Raw genomic sequence first — 27,224 nt, forward strand, 5'->3', positions numbered from 1 at the left:
AGCAACTTTATCAATATCCTAGCCTTACCTGTGAAACAGAATGGGGGAATATGTCCTGGAAAATAGGGACTCTGTAGAGGTCATGCTGGTTAACCAGCTGAACCTGAGCTCCTGATGTGATGCTGTAGTTGAGGGTGAATGTGAGCAATGTTGCCTGCAAACTGCGCAGTGGTGCAGCAGTCCTGTATATACAGCACAGGTCAGAACCGCGGCTGCTCACGGAAGGGACATGGTGTAGCCCTTTAAGAACCTGTTGTGCTCACCCCTGCTCCTCTGGGATAGTGCATGTGTGGCCCCCACCTCCTCACTGCAGGGGGGAGGGGAAGTGTTCCTGGCTCAGCTGGCAGGGGGCGATGACTCAGAGACGCCCCTTGTGCAGAGCCTGGCCAGCCCGGGGCAGTGGAGGCTGCAGAGTTGCAGTCCAATGGGGGCAATGCACCAACCATCGTCCCTGGCCTGCCCATCCGCCTGGCAGCTGGTTTCCAGGGTCACAGTGGTTGCTGCTGCCAAGAGGTGGGAGCAAAGGGAGCTGCAGCCCGGGCCTCTTCCTGGGAGTGCCCGGGAGGGAGGGGGCGTTCGGAAACCTCCTGCCCCAGGGAACTACAGTCTGGCACCCCCCCAACACACACACACACAGACCCCAGGCAGCCTCCTTAGGCTGCTGCTGCAGAGCGAATCACCTCCCTCTGGGACTCCGCCAATGGGGTGTGTGATATCACCAGTGTGTGATATGGGGAGAGCCACCTGGGGCAGCCCCATCTGCGCATGTGCAGACACCTGCACATCCTCTCCACACCTGCACCCCATCCACCCATACACAACTGCCCCGCATGCCCCTCTCTCTCCCACCCCTACATCCTCCTCACCACAAATCCACACACAACCCTGCCCCTCATCCCACACACCTACATACTCCTCACCACACCCCCCCATAAGCCTAAATACCCCAGCTAAATACCACCCCAACCCACACAGACATGCACGCACACACAACCTCCCCTGTGCGCAGCCCTCAACACACACATACAACCCCCGTGCGTGCGCACGCGCACATACAGTCCTCCTTACACATCTCTCACAACCCCCTTCTATTTTCAACTCCCCCCCCATCCCAGACGCACACATCCCTATACGAAAATGTGGTGCTCAGTGGAGTTTGTATCCACCTCAATACAAAAGAATGGTTTACAGGGAACACTAAATGATGTCTCCTTTGAACGCAAACAAAAGGGTAAGATCAAGTACGAGTAGGCAGGTTATATTATCTCTGTATTCAGCATTGGTGAGACCAAATTGGAATACTGTATCCAGCTCTGGTAGCCACACTTCAAGAAAGGTGGTTAAAATTGGAAAGGGTTTGGAAAAGAACTACAAGAATGATTTCAGGTCTGGAAAACATGCCTTATAGTCAGAGACTTAAAATCACAGGCTATATAGTTTATGAAGGTTTATATATAAGGTTATATAGTTTATAGTTTAAGAGTAGGAGGTGACTGATGTTACCTTAATCTAGCAGACAAAGATTTAACAAGGTCCAATGGTTGGAAACTGAAGCTAACACGTTCAGACTAAAAATTAGGCATAACATTTTAACAGTGAGGGGAATTAATAATTGGAGCCACTCATTTAGGAATTTGTTTGATTCACTATAACTGGAAGTCTTTAAATCAAGATAGGATGCCTTTCTAGAGAACATGCTTAGCTAGTAGGTATGGGCTTGATGCAGGAATTACTAGGAGAAATCCCGTGTAAATTTAGTCAGACTTGTTGTGTTATGCAAGAAGTCAAACTAAATTATCATAATCATAAAAAATGTAGGGCTAGAAGGGACCTTGAGAAGTCATCCAGTCCCCGCCCCCCTACCTGCATTTTGGCAGGATGAAGTAAACCTAGACCATCCCTGACAGGTATTTGTCCAACCTCTTTTTAAAACTTCCAATGATGGGGATTCCACAACCTCCCTTGGAAGCCGATTCCAGAGCTTAACTATCCTTCTAGTTAGAAAATGTTCATATATCTCACCTAAATCTCTCTTGCTGGAGATGAAGCCCTTTGCTTCTTGTCCTACCTTCGATGGACATTGAGAACAATTGTCATCATCCTCTTTTTAACCTTTAACCTTTAACACATTTTGAAGACTGTTATCAGGTTCCCCCCTCAGTTGTCTTTTCTCAAGACTGAACATGCCCATGCTTTTTTAACCTTTCCTCATAGCTCAGATTTTATAAATGTTTTTATCATTTTTGTTGCTCTCCTCTGGACTCTCTCCAGTTTGTCCACATCTTTGCTAAAATGTAGTGCACAGAATGGACACACTACTCCAGCTGAGGCCTCACCAGTGCCAAGTAGAGTGGGACAATTACCTCTCACGTCTTATATATGATACTCCTGTTAATACACCCCAGAATGATACTAGCCTTTTTCACAGCTGCATCACATTGTTAACTTTTATTCCATTTGTGATCTACTATAATCACTGGATCCGTTTTAGCAGTACTGCCATCTTGCTAGTTATTCCACATTTTGTAGTTGTACGTTTCATTTTTTCCTTCCTAAATGAAGTGCTTTTTAGTTGTCTTTATTGAATTACATTTTTTTGAATTCAGACCAATTCTCCAACTTGTCAAGATGGTTTTGAATTCTAATCAAGGCCTTCAAAGTGCTTGCAACCCCACTCAGCTTGGTGTCATCTGCAAATTGGATAAGAATACTCTCCACTCCATTATCCAAGTCATTAATGAAAATATTGAATAGTACTGGATCCATTCACTGAAGAGTTCCTGGTGGAGCCATACTGGCCTCTTACTATTCTTCCCAACTTTCCTTCACATTAGGCTATTTTTGCAATGGTGCCTTTAACATTGTCTCCTTGAGAAATGGCCAGCTCTCCTGAACTCCTTATCCCCTTAGATTTTCTTCACATGGGACCTTGCCTACTGGTTCTTTGCAGTTGTTAAATCTGCTTTTTTTGAAGTCCATTGTCCTTATTTTGCTGCTGTCATGCCTTCCTTTGTTTAGAATCATGAAATCTATCATTTCAAGATCGCTTCCACCCAAATTGCCTTCCACCTTCAGATTTGCTACCAGTTCCTTGATGTTGGTCAGAATCAAGTCTAAAATGGCTGTCTCCCTGGTTACTTGCTTCACTTTCTGGAACAAAAAGTTGTCCCAAAATTTTGCGTTTTATCGTTTTACATTTCCAACAGCTATCTAGGTGGTTAAAATCCCCCCATTACTACCAGGTCTTGTATTTTGGATATTTCTGTTGTTTATTCTAGAAATGCCTCATCCACCACCTCTTCCTGAATTGGTGGTCTGTAGTAGACTGCTGCCATGACATCACCCCTTTTTTATTTTTACCCTTTTTATCTTTACCGAGTTACTCTCAACGACTCTGGTGTCTCCCACCTCCTTCTGGACTCAGAGCTAGTATATATATTCTTGATATATAATGCAAAACCTCCTCTCTTTTTTACCCTGCCTATCCTTCCTGAACAAGCTATACCCTTCTATGCCTATATTTCAGTCATGAGACTTATCCCACCAAGTCTCTGTGATGCCAACTAAGTCATAATTTAGCTTATGTAATAATGCTTTCAGTTCTTCCTGTTCGTTCCCACACTTGTTGCATTTGTGTATAGACAACTAAGATGTTGAGCAGATTCCCCCACTGATTTCCTCTTGTTGCTCCTATGACTCTATTGTAATTTTCAATGCCCCCCACCCCAACATCTAACCCTGTGTTAAAGTTGCCTTTTTTAATACTTATTTGTGGGCTTTTGTCACCTGCCCCCTTTGAACTCAGTTTAAAGCCCTCCTCACTAGGTTGGTGAGTCAGTGTGCGAAGATGTTCTTCCCCTTCTTGGTCAGGTAGACCCCATCTCTTCTCAACAGACCTTCCTAGAAGAGCATCTCATGGTTGAGGAAGACAAAGCTGTCCTATCAACACCATATGCGCAGCCATGCATTCATCTCCAGGATGCCTGTGTCCTGGCCTGGGCCCTTACCATCAACCGGGACGATGGATAAGAACATAACTTGCACCTCGGACACCTTCACCCTAGCTCCCGGAGCCCTAGAGTCACTGCTGGTCTGCTCAGGTCAGACCTGGTAGCCTCCTTAGTGTCCACATGAATGAGCAGGATGGGGTAGTGATCAGAGGGATGGACGAGCCTTGGCAACCTTTCTGTAATGTCTTGGACATGAGCTCTAGCAAACCGCCTGGCACATCCTGTCAGATCAACAGATGGCTGCCTCCATTTCCCAGCTACTAGCGCTCTATGTCTCTTCTTGTTGGGTGCGGTGGCTGTGGGCCCCTACTACACTTAAATTCCATGAATTGGAGTATACAACAGAGTGTGAACTATGGGTGAGTCCACAGAAAGACTCACATCTTTAAGTGGCCTATGCACCACTTAAGTTCCACGTAATCCTAAGTATCTTGTGTATGTGTGTGTGTGAGAGATTTACCAAGAAAAGATGTCTGTCGTCATCAGCACGTGGATTTGTTATACTGTACATTCCAATGGGCAAAGCTGCAAAATACAAATCCGTATCTGAACTTCTCCAGAGTTTAAGGAGAATTGTCTCAGCCAAGATTTTGGTACATCCAATATCTGGACATGGATCAGCTGCAAAATTCTGATTCAGATATTTATATAAACTTCTGCAGAATTATGGAGAGGTGTGTTCAGATCCAACGTTTTGTTTCAGGCTCATCTCTAACACTGAGGAGTTTGTGGCAGTTGTTCATTTATTAACAAGTCTTTAATATTTATGTTGAAAAATTATTTTAGAAGTCTTGCACACAGTTCAATGAGATTACTGGCTTCTAACAGCATTAGCTTGTGAAGTGAATGGCACAGCACAGAAAGAATCAGAGAAAATAAATATTATATGGGTGCACTGAGCTGTGACAACATCTGAGAAAGTGCAAAAGACAATAACAAAGAGGCACTTTTGTTTCTCACATATTTAGCTAATCCATTTATAAATAAGATTTTGCATGGTGTCCAGCTAGCAGATTTATGGAGAAATTTGATGAAACAATGAGACATCTGCCTTCTGTTTTGCATAATGAATCCAATAATAGTCACATAAACTTAAGGGAACAACAGATCTTTTCCTTATTTAACTCCCTGATTGAACATTTCACATACCAACCAAATCTTCTACAGTTCAGAAAGAAATTTTCAATATGCTACTGCCTACTCTAGGCTAGAAAAATGAGTGACATATGGGAAGAGAGACCACCTACTTTACTAATATAGTACACAGAGTATATGTAAGCAACCAAATAACAGAGTGCTCTGTATGCTCTTATACAAAGCACAGATGGATCATGTTGCTAGAATACATGGTCTTCATTTGCTCTCAATCCAGGACAGATTTAAGAAACTAAAATATTTATTCCTGGAAAACTAAGTCTTAACATTTAAAAAAATGAGTGCCTGAAATCAGGCTCTTATGTCCATATTTGTGCACCTTAATAAGTGGCCTAATTTTTGAAAGTGCTGAGCAAACAGCAGCTTGCACTGGAGTAAATTACCTAGATGGGTGTCTGAATATGGACATGGAGCCTGATTTTAGGCTCCCATTTTTGAAATCATGGCCCTATATATTTTTGAGATTCTTATTCAATATTTATTTGAAACAGCTGTGTCTCATTTTTCCAGTGTAGATATTGTGATATAGCAAGAGCAGAGGGCAGTAGAAGTGTACTCAAAGGGAGGTCTGGATGCCCCAGAATGCTCAGGGCTCTGTTCCCTGCAGACTAGCTAGAAGTCATTAGGGGACAGTTAGGAGCAGCTGAGGCCAATTAAGGCCCAGCCAAGTGCTTGATAAAAACCCTCTGCTCCAGACAGACAGGACCTGCGCTGGAGGAGTAGGAATGTTGTGCTGTGTGAAGGAGTGCAAAGTTGTGTGGAGGAGCAGAAAGGAGTGCTGAGGAAGGTACCGGGCCCAAGAAGCCAGAAAGACAGAGGGGGGAAATGAGCTCAGGGGAAAAGACTGCAGTTGTGAGTACGGTGCTAGCAGCACATAGCTGCTACTCATAGGGTCCCTGGGCTGGGACCTGGAGGAGCGGGCAGGCCTGGGTCCCTACCCCCTCCCTGGGGAGATTGGGTAACTGGTGATGCCCTGGCCCACTATGAGAGGCAAAAGTGTGAGACCCACTAGGGCGAAGTCGGCCGTTTGCCCAGTATAAATCTAAATCATCAGTCAGCTCCAGTCTTTCACCTATTGCTATACCTGATGGGAAGAAATTGATACAAAAGGTGCCAAGATTATTAAAATGACTAATGGTTTTGCATGCCCAGTGTGGCCTGATTTTTCACAAAGTGCTGAACATCTGCTTTGTGTTAAAATGTCTCAAATTAAGCACCCAAAATCACAAGTCTCTCTTAATAACCTTAGCCAAATCGAATTGTACTTGTTTGCCCTGATTCTCCACTGCCCTCTGGCAGCATGACTCCGCAGGGGGGAAGAATGCTTGAGCAAGGCCATTTACTCAAAGGTTTATAACATGAAATAAAATAACTAAGATAGAAAACAGAAGAACACCTAGCATTGGGTTCTACCTAGTCCTGCGCCCAAGCAGATACTATTACAGCTTCTCCCAGGCAAGAAGAGGAGAGAAAGCTGAAATGACATTAACTCCTTGTTTGCCAGAGGCCAGGGTGCACCTACACACTGTCACACTCAAATTTTTCCTCCTCCTGGTTCACTGTTGCTTTCTTTTTAATTGTCCAGTTTTAAAGATAGGGAAGGCACTGGTGGGGGTTACAGAGTAGAAATCAATCTGCCTCAGTTCCCTCAATGACTTCTACTCTTTCATCATTCTTACTTTCAGTGACCACAGGGAAAACTTTGGGTGCTCCAGCAGTTAGAATTGCTGCACTGGAAAGGCTGGCAGACTGGACAAGTCTGCGAAGGAATTGTGACTTCCACAGGACCCTAGCACCAGTTAGTTGTAGGCGTCTGTGAAGCCAAACTGCTAAGCATCATGCATAGGGGAAGAGAGAATGACACTGTTTCCTGTAGATGGGATTCAAGGAAATCTCTTAGTTGCCCTGATAGAAGTATACACACATTTCATTACAAGCATACTTCTGAATGGTATGTGCTGACAAGAGCAAAGCTCTAATGTAAAACATATCTGGAAGTTCACTTTTGTTGTAACGCTGTGAGTCAGTGCCGGATAATGAGGGAGGGACAGGATGGTTTAAGTTTAACCTGTTTTGAAGAACATTTGAGCTAACAAGAGAACAAAAACAAAACTGTTCACATTAGAAAAAATAGGAACTGCCATTGTTAATTAGACCAACCTCTGTCTAGTCCAGTATCCTTCCTCTGAGTGGTCAGTATATCAGATACCTCAGAGGAAGGCGTTGAATCCCCATAACTGACAATATCCTGCCCATGGAGAAAGTTCCTTCTTGACCCCAAACAGCTAGTAATCCTGAACATGAGGTTTTAACTCCTTTATCTATTTATTTAACAGCCATCTATTTTCTTGAAAATGAAGCTTGTAAATGAGAAAATATCCCTTATGTGCTGCAATGTATCCTGCTGGGCTTGCTGGGCAAATAGGAATGAATTGTTTCGAAGCCATGAGCAGGGTAACTTGGGCTCCCGGGGAAGGTAATCCACTAGGGTAGCTGGCGACTGCTTGGGGGAGTAGTTTGTAAGGAGGGATGGTGTCTGGTTGGGGAAACTAATGTCCCATTCAGAGCACTCAGAAGCTCCCATCAAAATGGCTCAAAGATTGGCTCAAGTGAGCCAATGGGATTATGCTTTAATCCACCATGAGTTGGAAACTGTCTCTTGGTGGCATAGCGTTCACATTAGAGCCAGTATGTTGTCATTTCAGGCTCTTGGAGCAGAGCATTCCCTTTTTTCCCCCCAGGTGCCTTTGCTGTCTAAACATAACCCAGTGTTTGCTGTGCTATAACTGGCATTCAAATCCATTTCCAGCACAGTGCAGAAAGCACCCAGCTGATAGAGCTGGATTATGTGCTGATTTTGAATTTGCCAAGTGCTGGAAGACTAGAAGGAGGCAGGGCTTAGATCTCTCACTGGTATTCATGTGAGCAGCCGCCTTTTCAAATAAGGGCACAAAGGAGCTGGGGGGCAGGGTAATGGCAAAAATATCCCCCCACATTCCCCCGAACACACAACATGTGCTTGTGTAAGTAGATATGTGCACTTACAAAATATGCCAGCTAGAAGTGCACGTAAGTAAGCCATGCAGCTTCACTTGTGCACCTCCAGTGAAATTCTGGCCCTGTTAACATTAATGGAACCAGGATTTCATCACAAGTTTCTCTGTGCAAATGCAGGTATTTTCACAGTTGTGGGGGAGCACCTTTTAAAGCTAGAATCCTGAATGTGCTTGTGTTCACACTGTTGGTAGCAGCAGGACTCTTTCCCTCCCCCTCGTTTGTTTGAAAACCACAATGATGTTGTTTGCTCTAGTGTGGAGTAGAGGGAGCAAAAATCAGAGCTTCCCTCCTTCAGCAATTCTGTGGCCTTCTGTGATGCCATGTTACTTTGCAGAAGATGCTCCCGATGCAGAACAGGAAACTGACAAATTGATGAAGTCCCCACCGCCTCCACCTCCACGTCGCAGCTACCTGCTGGGGTCTGGCCTAACCACGACGAGATCAGGAGACGTCATCTATGCATTCAGAAAAGAGACCACCATTGTCAAGGTTTGGTGATTCAAGCAATAGCTAATTGACTTAGTGACAAATAGCTGGCATATGAAACATTCCCAGACTTCAGCTGTTTGTCTAAACCACAGAAGAAGTTGAGATAGGGGCACAGCCCAGAGAGGTGACTAATAGGTCACCAGGAAATGCTACTGATTAGAAAAATCAACCAATAGGATTTGTCCAGTTCTGTTTCATGAGTTTTATCCTTCCATGTATCTCTGTAACAATGTAAAATGCAAATCAGAAGTGGCTTTCATCCAGTGTGTCATAAGATTAAAAATAAAAAAGCCCGTTTTACGCAGATGGGGAAGATCAGCTCAGAGAGTCAAGAGAGTTTTAACAGAAACATTTTAAGAGTTTCTTATTGCTCACTTTACACATCTGTTGCATTTGAAGTGAAATAAGAAAGGAAGGACGCAGTCTGGGGAGGTCTCTCCACTTCATACACACTGTATCACATCAGGATTATATTGAACTAGCAACATACGTTTCGATTTTGAGTTATAAAACAGTGAGCTCCTAAAACATAATATTAAACAGACAAACAACTCAGCCCCTCCTGAAATCCCGCAATAGGGTGAGTTGCATTATTATTGACCATACACCATACTAGTGCAAAGTAAACACAGTATGTATATTGTCTCTCTCTGGCTCTTCACCTTTTCAGGAAAGCAGCGAAGATGTTGGGCAAACAGCACAGTCCAAAGTACTTAAAGAGGATCCAGCCTCATCCCGAAAACCTCTGCCTGTCACAGCAGCTGCCACAAAGGATGAGGAGGAAGAGGAAGGAGACAGAATAATGGCAGAATTGCAGGTATGCTTTTTGAGTTGCATGTGGATATATGTATACAATCTCTCTCTCTCCTACAGACCTTGCTACTAATCTTAAAGAAAAGGAAAATGAGCATGGTGGCCTCACCCAAAGTGCCTTTTGTGACTATATATCCACATAACACAAACACCATGCTGCTCCAGCCTGGAACTGGAAAAGCAGGGTTTCTGTGGGTCATTATTCAGGGGGATTGGCGTTGCTGGGGGGGGGTGAATTCTCCATGGCAGATACACAAAGAGATTTGTGGTGCTATACACATTCAGCGTGTTCAGTGTTGACCTGACTTTGTAGGGCCCTGATGTACATGGAGCCTGGTGTCCTCCACTCTTGTTGAAGTTGGTGGGAGCGGAGGATACTGGGCACCTTATAGGATTGATTGGACTCATATACATTAAACCCCATTTTTATATATGCCTAAGCTCTTGATGCATCACAGAATTTAGTTTTCCATAATGGGATGCATCATTCTGGCAGCAGCTTCTGAGAAGAGAGGCTTACATGGTGGCCCTTCATTTTGCAATAGGTGGAACTGTTTTAGATAACTGACAAAGAGACTGTGATAAAAAACCAAACATTAAAACTGCAGTCAGTGAATTTCCAGTGGCTCCAAGTTGAATACTCTATATGGTACTGTCTCCATGTTATGAGAGGGGAAATGGGTTGAGTACCTGGAGTTAGGTTAGGTCAGATTGGGGTTGTTTAATAATGCATAGGCTCTATGGAGCACTTCAGATATTCAAGAGTACTATACAGACATTATCTAATCAATCCATTCAGCAGTGGGTATGGTATGTCCTTAAAATGCTTCTAATATATGAGACAGACCTGCCAATTGATAGGCATCTTGGGTGACACTCACGCCCCCTGCCTCTCCACTCCTCTTAGGCATCACCCACAGGCATCTTAAACAGGCAGCTAAGCTGCAGGGAGAGAGAGAGCAGCAGAGTTTTCCCTGCAGTGTGTTCTTCTGGCTGCCAGGGACTGTTGTGGCACTGGGTCTAATCTACAGGAAATTAGGTTACCTTTCCTTCTCCTCCCATCTCTCTCAGGCAGCCCAGCTGCCACACTGCTCTTTCTCTGCTAGGCTGTGAATGGGAGGGTTAATAGGGACCAGGATAATGTGGGGTTTGGAAGGAGGGTCTGAAGGAAAGTCAGAGAGCAGAATAAGGGTACTGAAGAGGAGGATGTTAGACAGATGCTGCTAGACTGAGAAGATCTCTAGCCCACTGACATTAACTTTGAATAAATCTTGGATTATGGCAGAAATTCCAGAAGACTGGAAAAGTTCTAATGTTGTGCCAATGTTCAAAAAGGGCAAGTGGCATGACCCACTCAGTTAGCATGATAGCAGTTCTGGGCAAAATGGAAAAGCTGATATGGGATTCAGTTAGAAGCATTAAAGGATAGGAATATAATTAATGACAATCCATGTGGTTTTATAGAAAATAGGTCTGGTCAAACCTGATTTCATTCTTGGATGAGATTACACATTTGGTTGATAAAGCTGGATATCCTTAGACTTTTTTAAGGCATTTGATTTAGTACTACATGACATTCTGATTTAAGAAATTGGCACTACACATTCACCATAGACCACATGTTAAATGAATTAAGAACAAATACAGAATGAAAACAAAGTCTGAACTCAAAAGTTGCTGCGAAAAAGAATTGTCCTCCACACAGTTCGATTAACAACTGGCTAAGTGACAGATCTCAAAAAATAGTTGTCCATGAGGAATCATCATTGAATGGGACTGGTTCTGCTTGGGTTCTTTAGAGTTTAGCACATTTTCATTAATGATCTGGAAGTAAATATAAAATCACTGACGATAAAATTGTGGGTTACATAAAGGTTGAGTGGTAAATAATGATGAGGTATGTCAATCATCCGATCACTTGGGAAGGTGGGTCTGTTCAAACAAAATGTGTTTTAATACAGCTGAATGCCACGTTTTACAATTAGGAACAAGGAACGCAGGCCGTACCTACAGGATGGGCAATTGTATCTTGGAAAGCAGTGACTCTAAAAAGGATTTAGGGGTTCTAGTGGACAAGCAACTGAACTTGAGCTCCTGGTGCAACGCTGTGGCAAAAAGAGCTAATGCAATCCTTGGTTGTATGAAGAGGGGTGTGCTGAATAGCAGTAGGTAGGTGATTTCACCTCTGTATAAGGCACTGGAGAGACTAGGACTGGAACAGGGCAGACAGTTTTGCCGTTCGCATTTTTAAAAGAATGTTAGAAATTGGAGCGAGTGCAGAAAAGAGCCACAACCATTATTGGAGGTCTGGAGTGAGAAAGTTAAAGAGCTCACTCTGTTTAGTTAATCGGAAAGACGACTGAGAGGGAACGTGATTACAGTGCATAAATAACTGCATGGGGAGAAAATACTGGGTATTAAAGAGCTCTTTAACCTAGCAGAGAAAAGCATAAAAAGAACCAATGGCTGGGAGCTGAAGCCAGACAAATTCAAGTTAGAAATTAGGCACAAATTTTGGCAGTGAGGATGATTAACCATTGGAACAAACCCCCAAGGGGAGTGGTGGATCCTCCATCTATTGAGGTCTTGAAATCATGACTAGATGCCTTTCTGGAAAATATATGTTAGCAAATCACATATTATTGGGCTCCATGCAGGGGTAATTGGATGACATTTAATGGCCCGTGATATACCTTGTGGCCTTAAACTCTATGAATGTAAGTAAAAAGAGGGGTCTATAAAGAGAACTTGTTTAAAAAAGAAGAAGACTGGGAGTGTCTGCCTCAGTTTTCCACTATGAGTTTCCTGTGTTTGTTTATAATTTGAAAAGGGAGGAATGGGGGGGAGGATGTTAAACCGGAGGAAGTGCCTGACTGTAGTCAATAATTAGTGCTATAAAATGAATGGTAGTGACATGAATTAATTACATAGTTATACACTACTTGCCACACCAATATCACCTTCTCACCTGCAATGGTGTAATTAATTCTGATTGTTACTTCCTCCCTGGCAGGCAGCTTTCCTCCACCACACTGCTGGGTTACTTTACTGACAACACAGCATGCAAGTTTATGTTAGCAGAACTCCCACTGTGCTACACCAGCACTTGCTGTTGGCATTGTACACCTGCACATTGTACACTTTCTGGCATTAATGGCCTTTAGCCCCTCCTCTTGAACTGGGAGCTAGTGGGAGAACACTGGATCTGTAGAGAGAACACTCTGCTCTTGGCATTAAGTAGCAGACCTATGCTACTATGCTAATAGGACTTGATTTATACCAGAGCATTGCTCCTCTTGAAAGTGCTGGAGGCAGAGTGACTGATACCAGCCTGAAGAACCCACAGCCTGAGTGCTGGAGGCAGAGGGCCAGGGCAAGTGAGGGAGAGGAGCTGAGGGGTAGGGAAGGGGAAGATAGGGAGAGAAACAAGTTAGGAGTACTGCAGACAGAGACAAGACACAGAGAGAGCATGATTTATGGGGACCATAGCACGCCAGAAAGATGATGGTAATTCAGGAGGGAGAGAAACCGGGGATCTGAGGAAACGGAAAGAGAAACAAGCCGTTTATGCCAAGAGCTGCATGAGGGCAACATCACTGTCATATGTATATATCGGACATATGCCAGAGATGCCGTTCAAAGGAGTCATGCTGCGTTACTGTGTGCATTGCAGCCCCTGTCTGGCATTCCCACGCCTCACCCCCGATGACTTGAATGTGTGTTCAGTTGCACTTCGCTGTATTTACTATTCATTAGCATAGGGCTTTTTTATGCCTGAGCACACGCTGTGGTTTCACATGGCTGGGTGAATTCATCAAGCTTCTTGTTGCCTTTCTTAATATTGCCTGCCAGGTTTCCCATCCACATGTCATGTTTGAGGATAGACCACCACCTGTCCACAGGAGAAGGTAATGGAAGTGTTAGCAAGGGCTGCAGTAAAGGTTCATGGCCCCCAGGTTTAAGAGTTTGTTACTGGAGTTCGTGGATGTGGAATTGCCGTTAGCTAGGACCTGGGTCCTGAAGGAATAAGTTGAAAATGAGAAATATTTGCAAGGAGGAAAGGAATTTTATATTTCCTTTTTAGTTTATTGACTGCCCAAACCCACATGCCACCTTTTCCTTACCACATGCTACAAACAGCTCATTTGCAGTGGATCCTCTCAGCAGCCTCACTGATAAAATGTGTTTCTGAGGGTAGAATTTGGAGGCTGGCCAGGGACTGACAAAATAGCATTACTCACCCATTGGAAATGGAGCTCATTAAGCATGCATGAAGTTAATAAAACTGTTTAGGGCAGTAAAGGGGAATCAGAGTCTTAGGCTGGGGGGGTCACTCACAGATGCAGTATAGACACAACCTAAGTCCACAGCCTCCTACTAGCAGGGCTCTCCCTCGTGCTCTAAAAATAGCTGCATGGCACAGGCTGGAACTTGGGCTCTAAGGCCACTCCGCTCTCTCTCCTCTGCAGGCATCAGTGCCTGAGCTGCAACAGCTACACAGTGATTTTGAAAGTGCTAGCACCTGCGAGTCTGTGTTTCCTGCTGCAGTGCAGACATGTCCTTCAGGAGATCTCTCTTGCTTTGGGCCTTTTTATTTGAAAGCTTTGTTTTATGTGGTAGCCGATGACTCAGCTGTAGGATTAAGTAGACAAGCTAAAGAGAGGGATGCTGAGAAATGCAATCATTTCATTAGGGATGCGCTTGTCATTATGACATAGGTTTGGGAGCTGTTTTTTTGTCCCCAGCTCTATCACGGTCTTCCTGTTTAACCCTGGGCAACTCCTAGCACCGCTGTGTACCTCAGTCACGATCCTCTGTCTAGCAAGGATGTCATGAGGCCAAATTCATTATTTGTAATGCAGTTTGAGCTTACCAGACAGGAGCCGGTACCTAATCTGAAAATAGCATTTCACTCAGATGTTCACTACAGTAGCAGGACTACATTAAACCCAGTTTTTTTGCTTTTGTTGATAATCTAAATCTCAAGCTTGACCAGACTGGAGACAGTAGGTTCCAGCTTTCAACCTTCAAACAAATGTCCTCTTTGTAATCACATGTATTTGGAGGGGTCTGTGTAAAACGCAAACTGCTCTCCTGCTAACTTGCGGTATTTTAATTCCTCAGGCTTTTCAGAAGTGCTCTTTTATGGATGTAAATGCAAACAGTCATGCTGAACAGTCCCGCAATGACACACATGTTAAAGACATAAGGGCCGGAGCTCTAATACATTACAAGGAAAAGAAGGTAACAAGTGGCACTTATAAACATGCCACCCACTCTTTGCTTAACCTTCTTTCCTTGCTTCAAAACTAATTTTGTGTCTTGTGTGTCCTTTACTCGCTAACATCCTGTCTCAGTGGGTTATTTGCTTTTATCCCAGAGGCTACCATATTGGGAGTTATATTCGTGTGCACGCCCAAGGTCAGGGTCAGCTCATCATTAATGTTCACATAAGAATTCCAGGAGAGGAGAGCTTGACAGTGACTCCTTTGTTAATACAACAGCACTGCTCAGGGGTGGGTCACACTGAAGGACTCAAACCCAGGCGGCAGGTTAAGTCAGGGTGCTGGTTGCAGGAACCAGTCACCTGCGTTTCAAAGGTGCTGAGTACCTAGAAGTCCCATTTAAATCAGCAGAAGCTAGAGATGAGCGCCTCTGAAAATCGGGCTGTGAAGATCCAGTTTTGCCCACAGCACTGTGGTTAAAGCCTTCTCTCTTAGGTTACAACTCTTGAACCTGCAGCATTTGGTAGAGCAGTACAAATTTTACATTACATGACACAAATGAAGTGAGATTTGCAATATCTAGAAACAACATTGAAACTCAGGAAGAGCCTTTCAACCTGGCCTTTGGCTTTCTCCAAGGATAAATCCTGGAGATAAATTGCAAGAATAAATCCTGATGTTAGCGTGACACAGGGCTTGGGGTGTTTTCATATCCAAATCTTATTTGGGAGAAAATGTGTCAGATGTCTTTTGACAGTGCAAATTCAAGATTGAACAGGCCAGTGGCTTAATGTAGAGATTTTTGGATGGTAGATTTAAATCCTGTCAAATTAAATCCTGTCAGATTTAAATCCTTGCCCTTGCAAACCACATGCCAGGGGTAGAGCCGGAAAAACATTGGGCACATGTTGTTACTCCTGTAAACTTTTTTTTTTTTTTTTTAAACTAACAAATCTCATGTTTTATTTGCCTGTTTGGAAAGCAGTTAGCTCAGAGGAATCCAAACTTTGTGCAGTTCGGGGGCCGTACTGGCAATTCATCAATGGCTACACCTCATCTGTAAATGAAGGTGTGGTCTCGGAGAATATAGATCCAACATGTAATGCTTATTTTAGGCAATTCACTTCACCTCTGAGCCTCGGTTTCCCTATCTGTAAAATGGGAATAAAAATACTGATCTGTGTGGGGCACTTTGAGATACAAAGTGCTGTATGCTATCACAATCCCAGCAGAAGGCCACTCATATCAAAATCTACCTCCATATTAAAGAGGAAGGCACGTTTTGGCTACTGGATTAACTCCTATTTTACTCCAGTGTTTTGCCAATTTGCTTTACAAAAAGCAAAACTGCTTCGCAGTTAGTACAAAAATGTTTTAAGTACAGACTTTTAAAATGTCCTAGTTAATACCCTGACGGTCTATAGATGATTATACTGTCACCCAGCAGACTGGATCAGCACTCAGCTGTTGCAAATTTTATAAGGTATAGTGCAAACATTTTTCCCAATGAACTGACTCAAAACTACTGTTCATTGCAATAATAATGTTTGTGACAGCCACAGACTCCAAGCAGTTAAAGTTAATTGAGCTTACATTTTGCATGACATTGCCTGGTGCCTTTCAACCCAATGGAGTTTAACAAACACACTCAGCAAACTGGTATAGAGACTATACAAATATTGCTTCATTTCTCCGTGGAGTGGCCATTTCTGGGGTGAAGTTCATAGCTGATTAACAGTGCCTGGAGAAACCAAAGTTTGGGACAGGCAGTGTAAAATTGAAAATCCAGGGGAATGGAGGAAAATAGAATGTAACCACTTGATGTGAAATGCAGCCAGGGCCCAAGGTGTAACCTCCCCATTCTTACAAAAAAAGTGTGATTAAATATATTGGGCCTAAGTCTGAGAGCCCAGTTATTGTAATGGGAGCCAAAGGCACTCAGCAACGTGCTGGTCTGGGTCCTTTATTGCTGACACAAACCATTATGTGAAATGAGGATGGTGTCACACTGAACTTTAATTCCTCTCTGGCTTTGGTTGGTTTGCATGCTAATTCCTTCACATTCAAACCATTCAATAGTTTCAGGACTTTATTGTATCCTCAATGCATAGTCTCTGTTAGGGTTAACTGTGTAAGCTTGTTGAGTAAAGATTTTAAACCATGAATCTAGTCCCGTCAGCCCTTGTCTGTGAGCTTTATATAGAATATTGAGAAAGCTGCACTGATTATGATTTCACTTAAGTTACTGTACCTGTACTCCAAAACATTTTCTGTGTTGGAGATGATTGAATTTCATGACATAGGTTGCAGCTTGGATACAGCAGTCATTGCTAGTATAAATATATTGTTCTTTTGATGTATTTGAACCATTTTTTCCATTCACAAGCTATGTAAGCAACAGCTCATTTGGCTTGCTTACTGCAATCAAAATTGATGCAGGTCACATTTTTGTCCTGACAATACTTTTATTAGAAATCCTTTGATTGTAGAATTGTTCTTTCACATCAATTATAATCAAGTTTCCTCTTCACCCCCAGTGCCACTGCAAAAACCACAAGTAACAACAAAGCAATGATGAAGGGCAGGGATTTGTCATATGAAAAAGTGTGCAAAGCTTACTGTTATGCAGTATTGTCTGCAAGGTTCCTCGTTTTGAAACCTTCCTCGGAATGTGTCTATATAAACTGGCCAGTTAAAAAAACCATTTTAAGAGCTGCCTTTCTGGTAGCAGTTAACAATGAAGGAAGGTAAAGAACTACTGGATGAAATCACCATGTGCTGTAGGACTTGCTTCTTTAGACAAATAGGTTTAATTTTATTTTCTGGACTTTACATTTTTAAGGGTATTAAATACCTCCACTTATTTATGTATCATTTTTAATCTGCAGTGGTGTATTGTAGAATGGCTTTGGTACACGCAAACTGCAGTTACATTAACACAGATCACCTCTTAGATGGGAGGAAGATTAGAGGCTGTGAGAAAGCAGCCTCTTTACATTTCAAAGCTTCCTTTCAAGGCTAACCAAACTATATCGAGAGGACATTGAGAAGGAAGGTGTAAGTGACAGTCCTAGTTAGCCTACAGGCTGTAGGAACTGTCAATTAGCAGTTACAAATCACTCCTTTGGTGTGGCCATCAGCCTCCTTCACTTATGTTTTGATTTGTTCCCAACAGATCTTAGTCAAATACTGTACTTAGTTCAAGCCTCAGCCTTATGCAAACTAAGGGATTTTTTAATCTGGAGTCTAAACAACTGAAAGTAAAAAACAATGTTAGAGATAAGGTAACATGCTTTTGCACAGTACATTCTGGAGACCTTATAAAAAGGACAGTCTTTGATTAGCATCCATATTGGCCACATGGATAGTTTTATGCAGTAATATGTTGTGCACTGTCCTGTCAGAATTTGGAATTTTCCCATGAAGAGGTTCAGAAATCAGAAGACTCTGATGGACAGGCAGCAATGTACAGAGCGGTGAGTTCACAAGATCTTCACTTCTTCTGAGGATATGGATGATTAATTGGAAAAAAAAATCTTTGCAAGTAACAACCCTGATTAACTAAGTAATCCAACTTTCCCCCTTAGGTGGACGGGGATACAACAAGATTTCCAAAAGATAGTGATCACCCTAAGGAGAGGAGGGAAGGGAAAACTGAAGACAAGATGACTTCTGATGCTTCCAGCAGATCTGAAAATAAAATTAGCTTTTCAATGAATGAGAATTCTATATTCAGTAAAGATTTGTTTGTAGAGAATAAAGACTATTGCAACAAGAACCCACATAATGTCAGCACAGGCTTCTCTAGTGTCAGCTTGCCAGAAAATGACAGAAGAAAAGGAGCTCAAGATGTTTTAGGAATGCATAATCCAGCTATTGAAGCTGGAAAACAAAAACTGAACTATGGCTTATGGAGGAATACGGATCATGGCGTGCCTCAGAACAAACCCCTAGAGTGTGCAGGCAAAGGTATGACAATCTCTAATCTTTCACCTCTTGTCAGGCAGACAGAGTTGCAAACTCAGGAGGCCTCCGGATCACCAGAGGAGCAAGAAGTGCCTCAAATTGACTATAGTCAGGTTGTGCTAAGGCCTAAGGCATCTAGAAATACCAATGTAAACTACACTGAGACAGAGTCTCCAGCTAGCTCTCCAAGTGAAGAAGCCCCACCAACAGAGAACATTGCTTTTATGATTACCAAGACAACTGTCCAGGTTCTGTCATCTGGAGAAGTTGACGATATAGTAAGCAGAAAGGGAGGAGATGTACAAACAGTTAATATTGATGCCAAAAAGGACAAGACATCCCAACAAGGTATGTCAGAGAGTATAGAGAATGAAGAACCAATAGTTTGTCTGGACAAAAAGCCAGTCATCATCATCTTTGAAGAACCAATGGATATTAGATCAGCTTATAAAAGACTTTCAACTATATTTGAGGAATGTGATGAGGAGTTAGAGAAAATGATGACAGGGGAAAAGATAGACGAGGAAGAGGAGGAGGAAGAAAATGAAATATCTGAAATTCCTGTGATACAGAATGAAGCATCATGGACAGTTAATAATGGAAGGGCTGCTACAGATTATTCAGCAAGTCATGGGTTTGAGCAACACTATGAATTTAAACTTCAGTCTCAGTCTGACTCTACAGAAACAAAAATGCTCGAGGAACAAGAAATTGCAAAGACTGGCTTTAACAAATTTAGTCAAATTTATGGTCTAAATTCAGAAGTGAAGTTGGACTCTCCTGATCAGTTTGGAAGCAGGCAGGATGCGAAGAAAAAATTTAAATTTAAATTCCCTAAAAAGCAGTTGGCTGCTCTGACTCAAGCAATACGTACAGGGACCAAAACTGGGAAGAAGACCTTGCAGGTGGTGGTTTATGAAGAGGAGGAGGAAGATGGGACTCTAAAGCAACATAAGGAGGCCAAAAGATTTGAAATCACAGGGTCTCAGCCTGAGGATGTTACCAAAGATGGTTCTGGGAAGCAAGATCCCATTCTTGAGACTTTGGCACAGAGTTCTAGGACTGATGAAATTCGAAAGAATACATACAGGACACTGGACAGCCTCGAGCAGACAATTAAACAGCTGGAGAATACCATCAGTGAGATGAGTCCAAGATCTGTCCCTGAACCTCCATGTGCCTCTATAAGAAGCAGTGCCCCTTATTCTTCTCATATAACACAAGAGGCTCCACCCAGAGAACTTGTAGTATTGGATGAGAGCCTTGCTGGTGCAGAATCCCCTTCATCAATCCTATCAGCTTCACGTAAGGTATCTTAGTATGAGAAATCAAAACTTCAGCTGCTTTCTAAAATCTGCATAATCATCATTAAGCAAGAGGTGTTTTATGATTTATTTGCTTCCTCTCAGGTGGCTTGTTTGGTCTCCTCACTACATGTCTAACCACTAATAGATTGTTTTACCTCTGCTGCTGTTTGGTGATGGGCAACGCAGGGAAGCTGGGTCAATAATCTGCTGTGTGAAATGAGAAATGTTACTGACATTAAATCCAGTTTGATCAGTAGTTGAACAGTTTCCTCCATTTGATTCTTGAAATTAACAAGAGTGGTGTGGTTCCTGATGTGACTCAGATGTTTCCCCTGCATGTAGTACTATGGCTTCTCTCACACAGCTTTGCGCACAATTTGTGATCCCCTTTTTAAATGCACTCATATTTATTTCTGTGTTTTTCTGGTCTTCCCCCTTCCCCTACAATCCTTTTCACAGGGCTCAAGCAGCAGTCCACAGACTAGCAGGATGCCAATACCCCTGGCTACAAAAAGTAGACAACAAGGAAACATGGATAAAGCAGGCAAACAGCACAAGCTACAGGATCCACGCCAATACAGACAGGTAGTTTTACCCTAAACCAAATCTTTGGATGGACATTTAAAGCCGTTTAAAAAAAAATGTAAGTCAAGTCCCTGATTTAGATTATGGATTTTTTTTTTTTCCCCCAAATGAGGTCTAACTAGACATGCTGGATCCTGGGGGCATGAAAATCACTGTATGATTCTTATTACACTTTCACCATACTTGTGCATGCCTGCAATAAAACATCTGCTTTTTACTGCAATGTTCAGCTGTAAATTTAAAATGTCATACCTGTTTACTTCCCGTGCTTCATCAGGACAGCTGGGAAAGCCTCTGTTCAGAGAGTTTTAAAGGAAGCCATGGATACTAACCTATCTGTTTAATGGATTGCGTTAGATGCACATTAACTCTCCATCCAAATGTTTCCATTCTCACATTAACAATCCTGAAGCATGCCCAATGTAGTGAATAGTCTATAGGTTGATGTGACTTCAGGCACAAGCTTTGGTCTCTCTCTTTGCACTCTCGACGTTCTTTGTTGTGCATTTTGGGGATTCTACCAGGTCCAGTCTACAACTGCAAGACTTAGCTCAGGCCTTGAATTGTTCATTCTGATTTTCTGTAGGGCTGTTTTCCCAGGCCCTATTGACGTATGTTACTGGCTTTCTGACAAACTGTCTCCTGCCATCTTTATTTGCAGGCTAATGGAAGTGCTAAGAAAGCTGGTGGGGACTATAAGGCTACTTCCCCTACCCTTCCTGCTTCTAAGATCCCAGCTTTTTCTCCCACCTCTGGGAAAAGCAGCTCTGCGTCTGCTTCTAGTGGTGACAGCTCTAACCCTCTTAATCCACCTACTAAAACATCCATTCCTTCCTCTAACCTTCTGAGTCCTCAAACAGGTCGCACTGCTCCCTCTACCTCCCTAATTCCTTCTGTCTCTAATGGCTCCTTAAAGTTTCAGAACCCCACTTACACAGGTAAAGGTCATCATCTTTCATTCTCACTACAGACTCAAAATGGCCGACCATCCCCCCCTTCCTCCTCCTCTTCCCCCCCTTCGTCTACCTCTCCCACTTCACTGAACCAAGGCCTGAAGAGCATCAGGACAATCCATACACCTAGCTTCACCAGCTACAAGTCACAGAACGGAAACGCCGGCAAACTCACCTCCTCAACCAAGGAGACAGCTTAAAGGCTAAACACTAGTGAGCACAACTTCACCAAGGCTTCCGTTTATTATCAATGATCTGCAACCAATATTTTAGCAAAGGAATGTATCATTTTGTTTTGTTCTTTGAGGCTTAATACTAAACGTGCTAAATACTGGATTAACACTAGACTAGAGTGAAGCTGTTTTGTAAAACTTTGTTGCTGTTAATGATAATAGAGCATTTTCTTCCTATATCCAGCACCTATTACAAAAAGTGCAGAAGATGTGTGAGAGTGAACATGAGTGTGTGTACACAGAACTGTATTGAGCATGGAAAAAACAATGTATGGTTCCAAAAATTTTAGTAAGTTGTTTTGTATAAAGCTATTTTCATTATGGGGACAAGTGAACAGAGGTATTCTAAAGTGTGATTATACACAAGTGTAAAACTGAAATGAAAATATTTTCTTTTTTATTTTAGCGTTATTTAGCTTTGTTACAGATTTCTATTTTTGTCAACAAAACATCATGGTTCCTTTCACGATCTTTTTGCCAAAACATTTTGATACTATTATAATGTACATTTGAAAGTGTTATGCTGGATAGTAAACCTCTACACAAGAAACAGAGTAAGACTGGTATTATTAGTGTGTATGAGGTAACTTAAACCTATTGCACTGCCATTCAAATTATATTTAATAATTTGCCTATCCAACAAAAATAAATTTTGTTTTTACATACCCGTATTTCTTGATTACTTTTATTCTGAGCTAAATCCACCATTTCTCTTTTGTTTTATTGAGACCCGGTAACTTGTACTGCATTGTGGATTTTAAAATGTGCACTTCTGTACTGTTCTGTATACTGGCAAACTTTTGTACATATCTATAAATATATATATAAATAAATACTGTATGTGGCTGGGCACAGAGTAGTTTTACTACAAAGTTAATTTTTATGCATGCTTTAAAAATATATATGGGGAGAGGTGAATATTGATCAAATGGAAAAAAAGAGAAAAGTTTGCAAAGCTAGTGTTTTTTGTAAATACATTTAGTTGTTTAACACCATAATGTAATATACAGAACTATGCTAAGCAAAGAACTTTGCAAAAATAAAGGGCTGCATGATATGGTTTTGTATTTTGTCACTAATAACTTTTATGATGGTTCCAACTCAAAATGGTTGGTCAAAATCTTTACTTTTAAACAGCCTGACACAATGAGCAAAATTGTAATCCTTTTAAAAACTTGGGCTATACTTTATTTAGCAATGATCTCAGTCAGTTCCTTCTAATGCCATTGAAGAGTTACCTGGACAAAGGGGAAACCTACGCTCATCTAGTTCCTGCCTCCTCTTCCCCTTTGGTTTTTACCTCTTATTTTCTATTATTCTTTTCCAACAACAGAATTTAAAAATAACAAGTTGCTGTTACTCTGAACAGTGGAGGCGCAGATCACTTACGCAATGATAGAGTCCATTTCAGTAGCGTTATATTGGCAGTGGAAGTCTCATATACAAGATGTCTCCTTTCAGCAAAGGATAATCACATCGGAATCACTATAAATACAGTAACAAATGCCTGAACCAATTCTGGATTAGAATGGTGAGGAAAAAAAAATCTCATTGACAAATCTTGATGCTAAGTGTGGTTTAATCAGAGCTGCCTTTGCAGATCCTCCCCCTGCCAGGTTACTTAACACTAAACAGCCAGGGCAAAAGACAAATAAGCAAAACAAGACAGGACCCTACCAGAGGTGTTTATCAATTGACCACCCCCAGACTCCCGCTAGACCTGTGTTTATCCCTTTCTTCTCCTTGCATTACCATGTAGGCTGGCAAAACATAGTATTTTTTCTTTCATAGCCTTGAATGACAAGTGGTGGTGTGCAAAGCACTATGTCCTTGGGAAAACGGCTCCCACTGACATAGCTACTGGTGCCTGTTAAGGTGGTTTTATTATGTCAACAGGAGAGCTCTCTCCTGTCAGCATGCAGAGGCTACACAATCAGAGCACCGCAGCTACATCACTAAGATTACTAGTATAGATATGGCCTAACTCATTAACATGAAGTGGATTTATTTTTTTGTATACGGTCTCAGAAACTTCTGCTCCATCCTAGAGCCAGCACAAAAAAATCACACGCCACCTTTTTTTTAAGATTGCAGCCCTAAGATTTGACTCTTTCGCTTGCAAACAACAGTGCTCGTGCCATCAAAGCATTTCCACTGAAATTCACATTCCCAAAATTATGGCCCATTTTTCTGGTCTTACTATAAATTAACCTATCCAATGTCAAGGATTATTGTTTCCATTACAATTGCCAAAGAAGAGTCATCGTATAGGCTCCTCTTTTGCTATAATAGTTGCAGATGAAGCGTTCAAAAAGTCTCTCAGAAAGACTGTAATCTCACCTGTGTAGGTGAATGATTCCATCTCCACTTATGAAGTTTCAGTCTTCATGATCACAGTGGTCAGGTGTCTGGTAAGGCCACTGTTGTTAGGAAAGGGGTTTGATGTCAATCCAGCACTGCCCCACCCTTTGTTTGGGAAACTATATAAGCTAAGCAGGAGCCAGTAACAGCTTTCCACGCATAGGCAGAGGCTTGAGGGTTTACGTTTCTTTACAGGATGCTCGAGTGAGTGCATGACCAGATGATGTGCTCTAGTCTTTTCCAAGATGGGACACTTGAGCCAAACACAATTGGGTTATATTTTACATAGACCCCCTAACCTCATATTACTTTGTTTGATTAAATCAAATCTTAACCTGTGCCGGGGCAGTCACAATCTCACCAGCTGCAGCTAAGTGTGGTTCCAGAAATGTCTATTTTTCCCTCAGGTGTCAACGTATGTATTCATTTATAAAATACTAAACCTAAAATTGCGACCATGCTAATCTTGCCTCTCCATCAACTGTGTTCTGCATAACAGTGCACAGCCAATCAGCTGTGCTGCGTGTCACATGCTAGTAATACATTTTGCAGTACCATCACCTGTTGCCACGGGTGCCTCAGCGAACAAGCTGGCCTACAGCACTTCCAGACATCTGACAGCTGCGCCCCTGCCCTACTGAATACAGGCAGAGGCACTGCAGTAGGTGATGGCCCCAGCTGCCGTCTCATCTCTTGGCCCTACCCTTACCCCTGTGCAGTGCAGGGGAAATCAGCTAACCTCTCAGTTGAAACCTGTTTTATATATTTCTAAATGCTACTTACACAGGTGGTATTCATCCGGCTCTCCACAGTGTTATGCTAGTGTAAGTAATAGGAGACTCTCACCCTCTTCATGGCCAGGAGATTTGAGCCTCCACACTAAGAGGCCCACCAGCTGTTACATGCAGACACCATGGGGGACTGATGACAGAACTAACGTTTTCTAACCCAGCCCTGTTCTGAGTATCAAATATATCACTGCTGACATTGGGAAAAAGGCACCCACTCATTTTTTTGGTTTAAAACACATTCAGGGAAGTGGCTTTACCTCATGAACGAGCTCTGCCCATTGGTGCTTTTTACTGCTAAGCAACAGCCCACCCTTTGTGTGCCTCTGGCAAAAAAAGACTCCCCCCCCCCCCCAAAAAAAAAAAAAAAACAAAACACCACAGCTCAGCAGTGCTGACTCTGCAAGCCACCTACCCACCAAGTTTCACATTTGTCTCTCTCCCTGGTCAATCGGTTTTTGGGGGTTTTTTATGTAAGCTGGCTATGCACTCACACAATATGAATTTGCCACCCTGCCAGTGATTCAGTCCAGCTGCTTACCCTTCCCTGTGTTGCTGGGCAGAAGTCCCTGTCTCCTGGCCAGTAGCATCAACTCAGTCCAAACTTCTGCAGCAAGGGCACTGCCCTCATCTCCACCAGCGTGCCTGGCCAGCCACCTTGACCAAAGGAGCAGAGGGATGCTCTTAACACCCACTTTCGTTTAGCTCCCAGCCCCCTCCTTGGGAAGGGTTGTGGTGGATAGAGAGGGAGAATGAAAATTGATGCTAGGAGGTGCAATTAGCTTCCTTTTCCTAAACAGGGGTCTCAGTTTTCTGAGGAACAGGAGGCTACCTTACTCACAGGTCATCACCCCCACCTTGTTGTCCATGGGATTGAAGCCCATTTACCCTCAGGGAAGACTGGGGCAGATGGTGGTTAGGGCACTGAATAGGAAACCATCGTAAGCAGAAGGAAGGGTGTAGGGACCAGGAGCGGTGATTGGGGCTATTCAACGGGGGGGAAGAGTTGTTGGGATACTGATCAGGTAACAAGAACATGGGGCTGCGGGGAGGAGGAAAGAGCTTTCACAGCCGCACTTAGTGCAGGGGGCTATCATCTGACTTTCTGGGAAACAAGTGGGGGTAGGAGATGAAAAGAAATCTAGGAACGTGGCCTGTGGGAGAAGAGGGAGGACTGTTAAGACAACAGGAAGGAAAACATTGAGGCAAGTGAATATAAAAGCATGTGGAGGAGAGAGAGGGGAGCATGGTTGGAAATTCTGAAGGAGAAAGGAGACAGCACCAAGCAGGGAGAAAGACAGAAAGAAGACATACCATGCAAAAATCCCTGCCAGGAGAGTTTTGAACCTGAAATGCACTCTCATTTTGAACATAGGCTGCTTCCCCTTTTTTTAAAGATAGCTCCATGATCCTTGCACATTACTGAGTATTGGGCAGAGAGATTCTCATTATGCTGTCAGGGGGCCAGTAGCCTCCATCCCCAGTTGGATGCAGAAAGTGCACACTTTAAATGGTCAAGGCCATGAGGAATCACATTGTGTCAGTTTACTAAGGGCAAGTAGAGTTCCACACATCAGCCACATGGGTGCCCTGGAGATAGCTTTCTCCTTCCCTGCCACAGCGCGCGAGAGAAGCAGGACAGGGGTTGGAGCATGGCTGAAGATGGGCTCCATTTTCTTAATGCTCATTGTGAATGCCACGGAAGGTCCCCCTCCAAATCAACACTAATTTAAAAGGCTGGGAAAGGTCTGTGGTTGCTCTCAGAGTCCCCACTACTACCCTAGTTAAAGCGGAACATCGCTTGGGCGATGTCAAAAATTATAGGTCCCAAAAATGCAATATTCATCCTTTCACACCTATTCCAGCGATGTCTATTTTTTAAATTCCCCATCAGAGTCTGGGTTAGATCTCTATTCCAGAGAACTTCTGAACCACAGAGCTCCAAGCAACAAAACCAAACCAAAAATACCTTCAAAGACAATGCTCCTGGCCCAGTAGAGGGAAGGCAATGTCATTTTCTATCCTAGTGGGTCTCACTTTCTCTTCTATTAGTCATCGCTGTAGGGTAATTTCCTACATTCAGTTCCAAGATCAGATTCTCACCTTCAGTTAAGGGAGAAAGGGCCAGTCAGGACACTGTAGCACAAAGCAATACAATTAAATCCCTAAAACTCTGTTGTTCTGCATGCATCTCATTGTTGGCAGTCCCCAAAAAGCCCAGAAGTGATGGGACTAGTCTCAGAAATTAGTTATTAAGTCACCAGCAAGTCTTTCAATCCATC

The 27,224-nt window shown here is 42.8% G+C and overlaps 1 protein-coding gene across 14 annotated transcripts in view; it reads left to right on the forward strand.

Annotated features, from left to right (window-relative positions):
- Positions 1-23,128, forward strand: part of KIAA1217 (KIAA1217 ortholog) — a 323,146-nt gene extending 300,018 nt beyond the window's left edge. For 7 of the 14 annotated variants that reach the window (XM_067562372.1, XM_067562367.1, XM_067562369.1 and 4 more), the window contains 7 exons: positions 8,557-8,711; positions 9,382-9,528; positions 14,649-14,768; positions 18,154-18,225; positions 18,337-20,025; positions 20,482-20,607; positions 21,269-23,128. In XM_067562372.1, the coding sequence (XP_067418473.1) occupies positions 8,557-8,711; positions 9,382-9,528; positions 14,649-14,768; positions 18,154-18,225; positions 18,337-20,025; positions 20,482-20,607; positions 21,269-21,760 (2,801 nt within the window). In that variant the 3' untranslated portion in view covers positions 21,761-23,128. Of the gene's footprint in view, positions 1-8,556; positions 8,712-9,381; positions 9,529-14,648; positions 14,769-18,153; positions 18,226-18,336; positions 20,026-20,481 lie in introns of all 14 variants that reach the window. The other 7 variants (XM_067562377.1, XM_067562378.1, XR_010922379.1 and 4 more) reach the window with 6 other exon arrangements.
- Positions 23,129-27,224: the final 4,096 nt, after the last annotated feature.

The sequence above is a fragment of the Emydura macquarii genome, unplaced genomic scaffold, assembly GCF_026122565.2.
Source record: "Emydura macquarii macquarii isolate MOO-44397 ecotype Brisbane River unplaced genomic scaffold, CSIRO-AGI_Emac_v2 contig_2422, whole genome shotgun sequence".
NCBI classification, from domain to species: domain Eukaryota; kingdom Metazoa; phylum Chordata; order Testudines; family Chelidae; genus Emydura; species Emydura macquarii.